The 13,090-nt window shown below is 37.9% G+C and overlaps 1 protein-coding gene across 2 annotated transcripts; it reads left to right on the top strand.

Moving 5' to 3' along the window:
• Window positions 1-317: 317 nt before the first annotated feature.
• Window positions 318-11,508, top strand: ifrd1 (interferon-related developmental regulator 1). Of its 2 annotated transcripts, none has more exons than XM_079817704.1 (12): window positions 318-560; window positions 2,971-3,075; window positions 3,185-3,263; window positions 3,374-3,498; window positions 3,607-3,764; window positions 3,864-3,914; window positions 7,598-7,776; window positions 7,910-8,018; window positions 9,302-9,436; window positions 9,520-9,648; window positions 9,730-9,825; window positions 9,924-11,508. In XM_079817704.1, the coding sequence occupies exons 1-12, from the start codon at window positions 530-532 to the stop codon at window positions 10,008-10,010; spliced, it is 1,284 nt and encodes a 427-aa protein (XP_079673830.1). In that variant the 5' UTR covers window positions 318-529; the 3' UTR covers window positions 10,011-11,508. The 2 variants fall into 2 exon arrangements, with proteins under 2 accessions (XP_079673830.1, XP_079673831.1); XM_079817705.1 differs by having other exon boundaries at window positions 353-788; window positions 9,924-11,111.
• The last annotated feature ends 1,582 nt before the right edge of the window (window positions 11,509-13,090 follow it).

Raw genomic sequence — 13,090 nt, 5'->3', positions numbered from 1 at the left:
AAAGTTAAAACCAATATTTGATTTGCCTGTTAAAAAGGCCAAATAGTCGATATAAGGTCAAAAAGCTATCAAATCTATTGGTTTTAATAAACAACAAACATAATATTAATATTAATAATCAATCCCCCATTACATGTATTGTATTCTGTGTAACGTGCACACATGGAACCCGCATTAGGACGTGACAGCACAAACCAACCAATACAAACCAGGCGGAAGTCTGTCAAATGTGAGGACGTCGGAGTATACTGTAACGTGATTGGTCCTACTGTATCCAGGTCCACGTGAGGTAACGCCTTTTTAAGCACGTCACCATCGGAGGTATAAAAGCCCTTCGCGGCAGCGCGCTGACGCAGCCCTAGTTTGTCAGGGAAAATGTATCGCTCGCGCTCCAAGTGTAACACCGGAATTGCTTTTAATACTTTCCTTTTCACTGTGCCACTGGAATATACTCAACTCAAAAGACATTATAGTAAAAACTGGTCGTGTATTGGTTGATTTTAGGCGCGGAACTACTCATTTAAGCAAGATGCCACGGGCCAAGAAAAGGAGCGGCAGAGGTAAGTAGGGTGGGATGTCTGGAAATGACCGGTTGTTTTTTTGTGGCCTGCTTCGCGAAAAGGATTTTCGGATTTGTAGTTCTTTACGCGTCGATTTGGCTATGAAATCGGAGGAAGAGAACTACAACGTCCATGACTACACAGCCCGCTTTGGTTGACAGCCAGGGATGTCTTTCTTTTGACACAAACAAAAGAATATTACCGTGTGCGCTATGGACGGTTGGAAATGTACGTTTGTGTTTTTAAATATGGTGTTTTTTTTTAAGGTAATGCTTAGTTTTAAATATTTGGGTTTATGTAAACCGCTTGTCATATTAATGACATTTATCAAACGACGAAAGCTTAACCGATGGAATAAACTAAGATGGTCATACAGTTCAATATGATTAACGTTAATTAATAACAAAACGATCAGATGATGAAACTCGTATTTTGCAACTCAAAATTTGATTGTATTAGACTTAACGTCAATAAATAAATGTATAAGAATTGATATTTGAGTAAAATGTCAAATAGGAGGAAGCTGCTGTAATGTTTCAACTGTCAGTGTGTGTTTGAGGTTATTTCAGGCCAGGCGGGCTCACTTATATAACACAGGCCTGTTGTGGGACCAAATAGAGGACAGGAAGAAGGAACCACGAAGAACAACAAGTCCACATTTTTCAGCTGTAAACGTGTATAAATCAGTCTGCAGTCTGTTATTAGATGTTCTCAGCACATCTGCTTGCTGGATTTGAACAGGCCTTTGAGAACAAGAGACCGTGTGTTCTGGCACCCTTGTACTCTTTCCCGCCATCCCACACGCTTTTCTTTCTGTATATCTGCTGTACTCTTCTATCTTCTATATCTAGACATATTTACTTTTGCTTGAGAAACCTCACACAGGGGCTGTTTTGTTTGCATAAGTTAAAAAAGACCTGTTACTCTGACCTTGCCGACCAGTACGGGACACTTTGTACACTTTGTACTTTTTGCCGGGCTGATAACACGTGGCTGAATTCACTGTAATACACATTAATAGCCTTGATGGTTCTTTAAGGTCAAAGTGAACTCCACCCTCATATGACAGCCTGAAATTATTGGAAAACACCCTTATCTGTAAGTGTCAATACAGGGTTGGTCACAATTTAAGGGCTCGGAAAGCACTCTAAAAAAGTTCATTGAAAGTACATTACCATTCAAAAGTTTGTGGTCAGGAAGATGTATAAGGTACTATTACTTAACATAATAAATATAATATAGAAATTAATACTTGAATTCAACAAGGTTGTGTTAAATTGATCAAAAGTGAAACCTTTAGTGTCGAGTGTCTTTTCCAAATATTATTTTTATGAACTTAAAGGCTAATTATTAAAAGATGAGAAATATTAAGCAGCACAACTGCCTTCAAGACAAGAGTGATTTAAATTACGTTTTTTTAAAAATGTATTCAAATAGAAAATGTATTTTAAATCGTAAAATTGCAACTTCCCCAGTTAAAAAGACTTGAAACATTGTCTTGTTTTTTCATTATTAATGTATGGTCAGTGTTGGGTGTAACTAGTTGCTAAGTAATTATTAAGTTACTGTAATTTAATTACTTTTCCCCTTGAAAAAGTAAAGTAAGGGATTACTCTTAATTAGGTACGTCTAATGTAATTGAATTACTGTATAGAACAATTATATTTATATAAAAAGCGGATTTAACCAATTTAATGTTATGTATGATTTAATGTAACCTAACCTCCCTTTTAAATCATTCAGTTCAAGAATAATTTATGCATTTGCATATTTGAAAGAATTAAGGTAGCACTTTATTTTAGTGTCCTTGTTACATGTCCTTACCATAGTAATAACAGTAAATTATGCATAATTACATGCAACTAACCCTCAACCAAACCCTAATCCTACCATAACCCTAAGTACATGTTGTTAATATTACTCAGTACTTAAATATATAATTACACTGAAACAATGACACCTTAAAATAAAGTGTAACCGAATTAAAAGCGCAATTTCATGTCCATCCTTGTATTGTTCAACTGGTCAAGGTTGAAACAGGATTTAGAAAGTAATGAGTAATTAAATACTTTTTTAGAGAAAGTAATCTAATTACACCTTTCGAAGATTGAAGTATTTAGCTGGCTAGTAATTTACTTTTAAAGTAAAGTAACTTGCCCAACACTGATTTATACATGTCAACACCAACTATTCGGTTAGATTATGCTGCTCTGCATAAACTCCCATCATATCCCTGCATTAGAATAGTGCATGAATAAAAGATCCTTGATCATTTTAGTCTGACTGTAACTGTTTGATCGGCACGTGCTCCGCGTGGATCTGAAACTGTCACAATGCAATGCAGCTTTGGGTTGTCATTAAAGAACGATATGGTGTCAACAAGGTTAACATTTGCTGTCTGTTTTTGCAGGGGGACAACAGGGAAATGTCCAGCCGTTCAGTGATGAAGACTCATCCAGTGAGACCCTCAGTCACTGCAGCAGCCTCAGTGAAAGAACCAGTGCAGCAGAGGACGGTGGGTATTTACAGATTTCTGAAATGGCACTCAAGCGCTTGTGGACTACTTTGTGGCATGCTTTCAGAGATGAATGCATATTAAAGATGAACATTTATGATTTACCCAGCTGGTGAAAGTGAAGAAATGGCTCAAGAGGACTTCCAGTACAAACTGAAGGAGTACATCGACAGCACAGTGGATAAGAGGTTTGTGTTCACGCAGATTTCTGAACTGAAATCGAATTGTTCTGAGTAATCTAGATGTCATTCCTGCTTCCTGCTGCAGTCTGAACTGAGGAATTATGCTCCTCTTCTAGTGCCAAGACCAGGCAAGGTGCCCTTGATGGACTGAAGACTGCCATGGCAACCAAAATCCTCTACGAGTTTATTTCCGAGAGAAGGATGACCATCACGGACGGCATCGAGCGCTGCTTGAAGAAAGGTTGGTGAAATTTTGTGACAGAATAATTGGAAATAAAACGGTTTTCTTCAGATGTTGCCATGACATCAGCGCAGAAAGTTGAGCTGGCTGTTTGCATATGCAAATCAGGTAAAGGAGTGGAGCAGTGCGCCGCAGCCTCGCTGGCGTGTCTTCTGTGCATCCAGCTGGGTTCTGGGATTGAGAGCGAAGAGGTTTTTAAAACCCTTAAACCTGTATTTAAAACCATCCTCAACGATGGAGCAGCTAACATGCAAGCCAGACAAGCGGTAAACAGTCATGTTCCTCTACTGCGCCTTTATAGGAAATAATGCAATCCAGCAAATTTGAGATTGTAACAATCTGTTGATCTTGACTTTGTGTTTCAGTGTGCAACAAGTCTAGGCCTCTGCACTCTTGTAGCAGAAGATGATATCATGGTAAGCTGTCAAATGCAATTTGGCAATAAAAGCCTAATGGTGCGTTCACACCAGACGTGACTTGCGCGAATAAATTGCACATAGAAGGATGCTTGAACAGTTTGAGTTTACTCGCTTCATTCGCGTGTGATATTCACTACACAACAGACGTGAATTCGCGTCATGGGAGGGGCTTCTGCCAGCCGGCTCGTCTCATTGTGAAATGGCTGGCATGGATTGTTTTAAAATACGGTGAATATACTCAATATGCCGGCTTTGACTAGCTTGTAGTCTCAATAGCCTATGTATAGCTCATATTGAAAAGAGCGTTTTTTACAACTTACCAGACTGTCTGACCTCCTCACTCACTTTCTTCCAAGCAAGATCCTTTTTATTACTGTTTCTATAAAGATGTATTGTACAGCTCCTGGTATCCACATATGATATTGTACTCATTGTTGTCACTACTTGAGGAAGTTCCTGATTGGTTAACGCGGCTCGAATATCCGCCAAAGTTCAGATTTTTCAACTTGCGCCAATCACGCGTCAAAAAAATCAATTTGCGCCGTGTCAATTGTACCGCAGAATGTCTATTCGCGTCTTTGCATTGACTTAACATGTAAATCACTCGCACGAAAGGCTTCATTCGCGTCTGGTGTGAACGCACCATTAGGGTATGTTTATATACGACAACAATGTACTAAAAACATAAACGTTATTCCTTCGCATTTTCTGCCTACAGACAACAACATTGTCAAACGATCCCTGTTCACATGGATCCGCAAAAACGACTAATGCTGTATTATGCATGTCAGGCCAGTAGTTGGCGATGTTACTTTGTAAAGAAACTTTACACACCCATAGACTGAACACTAAATAATCACAGTTTTCACAAATGTGCTTTTTTTTTGTTTACACTTTGATTTTCGAAAACCGTTTTCAAAAGTTGACGTTTCAGGCCCCCAAAACTAGCCTGACAAGCCAGACCCACATCAAGATGTTGGGTCTTGAAACTCACCATTGACAGGTCTCAATCCGAGGGGCGGGATAAACGGTCGTCTTTCAAATTCCCTCTGCACGCAATTGGATAACGCCATGAGCGCCACAACCAACCAGAGCGAAGAAAAAGGTGAAGCCGAGCTAACGTTAGTTGATAGACTTTCGCCGTATCCGGTAGTCAAAACTTCGAACATATCATCTTTTCTTAAGAATGACTTCAGTGCCGTTCTTTGTTCTTTTCTCAAAGAAAAGCTTAACTCCAAGTCTTTCAGAGTCGCGGCCAAAACCGATTCAAAAGACCGCCGTTCGCCAGCTTTGTTTACGAGTAGCACGCAGAACCTCCGCAACTCTGCCGTGACGTGCCGTCATAATGTTAAGCCCGCCCACCGACTCTACACGCGCTGTGATTGGCCTGACCAGAGTTTGGTTTTTCCAGCTCTCAGGTCTACCGAGAGTTGCTAGACTACACTCGCGGCAAAATAAATGTTCTGCCGCTAGGGTGCGTCTAGATTTCTAGGCTACCTCAAAACACTGCTGACATGAAAACGAACGGCCAAAATGCATAAAGTTGAAAATAGGGCTGGGCGATATGGAGCAAAAAATATATCTCGATATATTTTGCTAGATCTCGATATACGATATATATCTCTATCTTTACAGGAAAAATAACCCCCCAAAAACTACTGCAAAAACAAATATGCCAAATACCACAAAGTCTTTTTTTTTTTTTTGAAGTGCAAAGAGTTAGGCAGTTCATGTAGGAACAAAGTAGGGATGCAACAATACAGCAAGTCCACAGTTCAATACATACCTCGGTTTTTTTTACCACGGTTTTCGGTTCGGTTCTGATGGCTTGTCGCATCAGATTTTTGCTATTCTATTCTTAGCTGAACAGCAAGAGCTTAAGGAGGAATAATTTTTTTTTAGTGCAATTCTCTTTCTTTATTTTACTTAAAAGACTTAACGTTACTTAAACTTTAAACTTTACTTTTAAAAAACCTTGTACACATTCCTAGTGTACTGTAATATAAAATAAATATATATTTATAAAGATTTACACTGGCAGCTCAGAGCTGTACAGCTGCATTTAAGTATGAAATTGAATTAATAAATGTAAAAATAAAACACAACATAGACTTCCCTATAAAATATACATTGATTCTTATTAAAGCTACTGTATTAGTTTTTTAGTCAAGAGCCGTGAGTGATTTTGTCTTTGTCTTTTTGTTATTTTATTAACCACTAAAGGAATAGTTAACTCAAAAATGAAAATTCTGTCATTGATTACTCGCGCTCAAGTTGTTTTAAACCTGAATAAAGTTCTTTCTTCTGTTGGACATAACATATATTTTGAAGAATATTGGAAACTAAACAGTTGCTGGTCCCCATTGTAGGAAATAATAATATGAATGTCAATCGCTACCATCAGCTGTCTGTGTTCAACAGAAGAAATTAATACAGGTTTGGAACAACATTAGAGTGAGTAAATAATGACATCATTTTAGAGTGAACTGTCCCTTTAAGGACAAGCGGCAGCGTGTTCACTATAGGCTGCCCTGCTGTCAATTTAAGACTTTCATGCATCTAATATACAGACACACGCCGATTTTACTTTCACTTTAGACATAACCGACTGTGTTTGTTAACCCTGTGTGTATTTGACAGTATTAGCGCAGTAAGATTTAGTCCAGTAATCACTTGTTTGACAGGCTTTTAGTGCGCGCGTTCGGGAAAGCGCATGGTGCCCTACGCGCAAGGCTTTAAAACGCATGCAAATAATGAATTTTCATTCAAAAATAAAACAACTCAAATCAAGGGCATAGTTAGTAACCTTCTCCAGCAAGCAAGCCGCTCTCTCTCCGTAGTGTACAGTCGCGGGAGTTCTTGTCTCGCAGAGTAATGCTGCCTAGGTAAACTGTATCTTGGATCAAGTGTTTGAGAACCAACTGTCGGCATTCATGGCAGTAGACATCTGTCTGCTGTTCGTCCGACGCCTTAAAACCGAAGTATCTCCATATAATGGAGCCAGTTGTTTTTAAGACGAGTTCTGTAGCCTCCGAGCTGGTTGCGGACGCCGCCATGACAACACACGAGGGGAGGGGGAACAAAAGCAAGGAGGCGGGGGGCGAGCACAGCACAGAAGGCAAACAAGCAAAGTGGCGGAATTAAATATAAACAATATATCGATATATACGAGATGTCAAAAATCCATATCGTGTTTAAAAAATATCGAGATATCGCCCACCCCTCGTTGAAAACGGTGTCGTGTAAACAGCCCCCAAGTATTGTCTTTTAAATTCAAGTAGACTTAAGTCTTAGTTCGTTCAAAAACAAATGGTGTCATTTTTATTTTCTCATGTCATTTCAAACCCATATGCTGCAAATTAGTTTTTGCAGATTGTTTCCATACAGTGAACATTAATGGTGACTGTCTGTTCATTAAAACCGATAATTGAATCGGTGAGCTGAATGGTAGATCATTTGTGAAGTGTTCTGTTTTTGAGGCAATACTTTTCATTCACCTGGTTGACAAATCTGATTGATTCATTCTGGAATCGTACTGATCTGGTTCAAAATGTCAGCTTGTTGATTTAATGATCAGGTCAAAGTGAGTTAACCGTAAACATGTTTTGAGGACTTCTAAGCACTTCTAGGCATGTTGAGGGTTTCTTGATTGACTCAAACCTGACGATTGTCACCTCCAGGATGTTTATGCCACTATGGAGTGTTTTGAGAGCCTCTTCACCCACTCGTATGTCAGAGAAGATGGAAGCAGACCTTCTGTGAGTCCTCAGACCACGCAGCTCCACACGAACGCTCTCTTGTCCTGGGCCCTGCTGCTCACCATCTGTACCGGCAGCCACATCAGAAGCATTGCACAAAAGTAAGTCCAGGAGAACACTGTTTTATGCCTTGGCTATTTCACGGTCCTGATCTTGCAGGAGATTTTGGGAGCTACAACTAAGATACAACCTCCTCCCAGGTTTATTCTAACAAGCATGTGCTACTGTTTTCAGACATCTGGCTAAACTTCCACGTCTGCTGGAGAATGACGATGTCAACATGAGGATTGCTGCTGGGGAGACCATCGCCCTCCTGTTTGAGCTCATCAGAGATGTTGACCCTGTAAGTTGTGTTATAACTCTATTATTTGGATTCATTTAAATTTATGGTAAATTATTTACAGTTAAAAAAGTTTATTAATAAATATAGTTATTTGATTAAATGATTAAGGTATTTATTATGGGTGTAACAGTACAAATTACTCAAATACATGATGGAAAGATAAATTATTTACAATTTAAAAAATGTATTTGTTTAAAATATGTATTTTATTAAATGATTAAGATATTAATTAGGGGTGTAATGGTTCAAATGACTCACAAATAAATACTAGTTATGATATAATTGATTAACATTAAAAAAAGCATTTATTTGGATTATTTTTTTTATTAAATGATTGAGATTTATTAGGGATGTAATGGTTCAAATTACTCACAAATAAATAATAGTTATGATATAAATGATTAACATTTAAAATTTATCTAGATTTCTTTTTTTTTCTTTTTTTATTAAATGATTAATTGTTGGCGGTATAACTGTTCAAATTATTTACGAAATAGTAATAATGATAAATTATTGACATTTTTAAAAAAAGTATTTATTTAAAGTGTTTTATTAAATGATCTAAGATATTGTAACAGTACAAATTAAAAATAAATAAATAAATAATAGTAATGATATAAATTATTTGCATTTAAAAAATATTTTAAATATTTTAGTAAATAATTAAGATATATATTAGGGGTGTTTGCATAATTTGTGCAAATTTGTCAGTTTAAGCACAAGACTAGACTGGGTAAACCCAGCCCGATCTGCTGGCGATTTGATTTCGCCCTGCAGCTCAGGCCGGAAACCTGTACATATTTTTATCCTGCTTCTGTTACAATTTTGCAGGACCAATCACAAATCGGCTTATCCACCTGGTGCATTATTGGCGGGTTTAACACAATGACAGATAGAGAAGCAATGGATCGTTGGTCTGATTAGTTGAAGGACTATCCAATTGTGTACAGAGTCATTTGAACTATGCCTGTTGATCACGCCTCTTGTGCAATAGAAAAGACTCCCCAGACCAGTGTTGAATCTTAAAAGATTAAGCTTGGTTTGGTGATAGCCAGACAACAAGACTTGAAAGAGAACTTGATTTAGTATTCACATGCTGTCTGAGACGCGGCTTTCCGTGTGCATGCTTCGAATGTGTGAGCACAAAATAATTACGCACACTATGTGAGTTAAAATAATATAATGTATAAAATATTTCAATAAAATGTACTTATTTGAATTGTTCAGTGAATTAAATAATTAGCAAATAACAAGATTTGTCTTAATTTTCTTTCCGCTTACAGGAGTTTGATTATGAAGACTGGGAGTCGTTGTGTGAGAAGCTGAATGCATTAGCCACTGACTGCCACAAACATCGAGCCAAGAACGATAAGAGGAAGCAAAGATCTGTCTTTAGAGATGTCCTCAAGGCAGTAGAGGTGAGACAGGAACTGAGTAGTTGACAGGAGACTCGTGGGTGCTGTAGTTCAGACTCTGACGTCTCTTCTGTGTTCGGGAACAGGAAGGGGATTTTCAGAGCGAGACGATCCGCTTCGGCACAGAGCGAATGGTCATCGACAGCTGGGTGAGGAAGAGGACTTATGACACCTTCAGAGAGTTCGTAGGCTCGGGGATGAACTACCATCTACAGGTAAAGCTCTCAGATTTGGAGAATGCATCCGAAAAAGGAAGTTTCGAAGTGATTTTTAGAAGTTTAACTTTCTGACCGCAGGCGAACGAGTTCATAAGAGACGTGTTTGAACTGGGACCACCGATGTTGATCGATTCTGCCGCTCTGAAAGCCATGAAGACCTCCAGACTGGAGAGGGTAAACAAGCTGGGGTTTTTTTCACAGTACTATGTGATTTTCTTGAAGATTTATTTGTTTGTTCTTGTGGTGTAATTGTATGTTTGTTTTGTTTGTAGCACCTCTATAATGCAGCAGCGTTTAAAGCTCGAACCAAGGCCAGGAACAAGTTTCGGGACAAAAGGGTGGATGTTGGAGAGTTTTAGGAAGTTTTGTAAAGCACATTAATTTTTCCTCATTCAAGTTTCGATTCTTCACATTCCTAACATAGTCTTTTTTTATATATAGATATCTGTCAAATGTTAATATTTGCTATCTAAAAATTTATTAATTCCTCAGACTCTAATTTATGCCTGTATTTAAGTGTTGTTTGGTCCACTAACGCATCAGATCACGTTTTGTGTTTGTGTTCTTTTAGGTCCTGTAATGTTATGAATTACGCCGTATTTATGACTCTTTTGTGTTGATGTCACAATGGGCTGTACTGTAGTGGCAGGGCTGTACATAAAAAAAGAAAAGCGAAGAAAGAATAAAATGAGAATGTTGATGGCCCTTATTCAAAAGTCCTGGTTTGTTTTCTTCAGTATGTCATTATCACAGATGACTCATTTTAATATGATGAGACCTTGAACCCTCTCAATGAAACGGCTAAATTAGACACCCTGAAAGTCCTTTGCTCTTTCTGCAAGCCGTTTGCTTCTTTCACCGTTGCCATGGACACGGATTCACTCGAGCTGATTTAACCAATTGATGTTTTGTAAGAAGGCATGCGCGTCACCGCCACATGACACGCTGACATGGACATTGGACGTGACATGGACACTGTATTGCTGCGTTCATGCCATGACGTAATTACCGTAGTCTTGGGATGACAACACATGATGTTATGTTTGGAGCCACTCACATCCTCGGACTGGGAATAGTGTTTCTATGGCAACACTTATCAACGCCTAAATGAATCTGAAGTGGTCAGGTGGCACAGTGCTCCAAGGTACAAGTAGGACTTCTCAGAAAATGTCCATTTTACAAGCTGAGCTCTATAAGAAGTGAACTCTTTTACATGTTGAAATCTTGTAATTTACAAGGCGTGAACGTACCCCCCAAATACTCTCAGTTGATGATGATAAATATTACTTATAGATGCTACTCCAAACATAAATGCATAACATGCGCTTACTGACGCATTGCATTCTGGGAAATATACAGGTGTCATCTTGTGTATTGTTGTGATAACATATCATTCTAATGCTACATGACAAAGTTGGGCTAATATTTTTCACATTTTAATTGTAAAAACAAAGCGAGAGAAAAAAAAAACCACAAACAGAACGACGACGACTTTCCATCAAAGATCTCTACAAACAGTGAAGGTACAGCTCTGGAAATCCAACTCTGACTATGTAGAAAATGCTCGCCCTCCATACTCTGGTAGACTGGAGGTTGATTTACCCTTATTAGATGATTGTTCAAAATGGACCCCCTATCTGAGAAAACGGACTGAAATCTACATTGATCTATTGATGTTTTCTTACAGTGGAAAAACTAGTGATCAGGTGCTTTCAAATCTCACTTGAAATGTAACACATTACAAGTCATGTGCATTTACGTGACAACTTTTGTGATATTACAAGTAATGGATTTCAAGTAGCATATTTTGTAACTGCAAATTACAAACTAATAACACAAATACATTTATTTACAGCCAAAAAAGTTGCTTCAGATTGAGTATTTTCAAGACCAAGAGTCACAGTAATAGTATAAGTTGTATCTGAAATATAGCTAGTGATGCATGACTTGGACAGATTATTAATCATAATTCTAATTAATTTAGATTAATCCCAATCTAAAATTAATACTTGGAAAATGTAACCATGATATGTATGACTGTTACTTGATGATTTTTACCTGCAAGAGTCTCCGATGGATATTCCAGAGCAACTTGGCATTTTCAACTGTTTGTTGTCGGCCATCTTGGTTTGGAGGGGGAAAAAAATCCACATACAAAGGGAAGCCACTTGGTGGCAGTATATAGATTAATGTATTAGTGTCCACTGTAGTCGAGAGATTGAATTGATAGTGATCTGTGTGGGTATCTACCATAGACTGTAAAACAAGATGGACAAAGCAATGTATGACACGTCTAAGCCGGGGTAAGTTAGGTTAGCTTTGATCATTTTAACACTTATCATTTATTTTTTTCCATAATGAATAGAACTAACTTAGCACGTAAATCGAGGAACCCTAATTATAATATACATAACATATCTATGCTATATTCAGCATCACGCTGTGTCCCAATTCAGAGGCTGCATCCTTCGAAGGCCGATTGCGGCACAACAAAGGCTTTCCCAATTCGAAGGCTACTTCAAATGTGCCCTCCAAACACGTCCTTCATTTCCCGTAAAATTAAGGAAACAACAGATGGATAATAATAATTGTGCGCAAGTGACAACAGGATTTTTTTTTGGGAAATTGCTGAATTTCACTTTTAAGTATTGCATACACTCTAAAAAATGCTGGGTTAAAAATAACCCAAGTTGGGTTGAAAATGGACTAACCCAGCAATTGGGTTGTTTTAATCCAGCGGTTGGGTTAAATGTTTGCTTAAAACAACCCAATCGCTGGGTTAGTCCATTTTCAACCCAACTTAGGTTATTTTTAACCCAGTATTTATTACTTACTCTGCTTAAATATATAACGATACGATGTAAAAATAAGAAAATAAACTTTAAAGCGGTTCAAATGTTGACATATCTTACCAAGATGCGATTATATATAGTTTATACTCTTTATTATATACAGAAATGGACCATGGTGAACATTTGGACAGTTTGTTTTTAGACATTTTACAGTTTTTGTCAGTCGCTTTGGTACATTTCTCGAATCATCCTCGACATTTGCAAAACGGTAAGTCCATTTCTCAAAACAATTCGTACAAATAGCAAAACACCATGGATTACCTGCAAAAGCCAGTCTCTTGCTCAAAATCCTTAGTTCATCTCTCAAAAGTAAATATCTGTGTCAGTGCCATCAGAATGACAAGTTCTTGTGTCATTGTGTACGGATAAGACGGTCAAATTGCTTAGTCATGTTGTCAATATAACTACTCTGGAGGGATGTTCTGATGTAAATATGGCTAAAATTTTGATGACAATTATTGTAAATTGTAGGTTACACCTTAGTGTATGTGGGAGTGTGAATGCAAGAGACTGGACAAGATTCACATTTACGCTTTTACTGTTTGTACTGTAATTTGTTAACAGACCATGTCATTGCGATACAGAAA

Source organism: Gobio gobio (assembly GCF_949357685.1).
Source record: "Gobio gobio genome assembly, chromosome: 5".
Lineage (NCBI taxonomy): Eukaryota > Metazoa > Chordata > Actinopteri > Cypriniformes > Gobionidae > Gobio > Gobio gobio.
The sequence above is the reverse complement of the archived record's forward strand: the minus strand, read 5'-3'. Positions and strand labels throughout refer to the sequence as shown.

What these genes read in the sequence shown, in the direction of transcription:
- ifrd1 (XM_079817704.1), top strand. Translation starts at nt 530, where the DNA reads ATGCCACGGGCCAAGAAAAGGAGCGGCAGAG. An exon ending in AACCAGTGCAGCAGAGGACG is followed by an intron (nt 3,076 to 3,184) that starts GTGGGTATTTAC and finishes TGATTTACCCAG; the next exon opens with CTGGTGAAAGTGAAGAAATG. An exon ending in GACAGCACAGTGGATAAGAG is followed by an intron (nt 3,264 to 3,373) that starts GTTTGTGTTCAC and finishes CTCCTCTTCTAG; the next exon opens with TGCCAAGACCAGGCAAGGTG.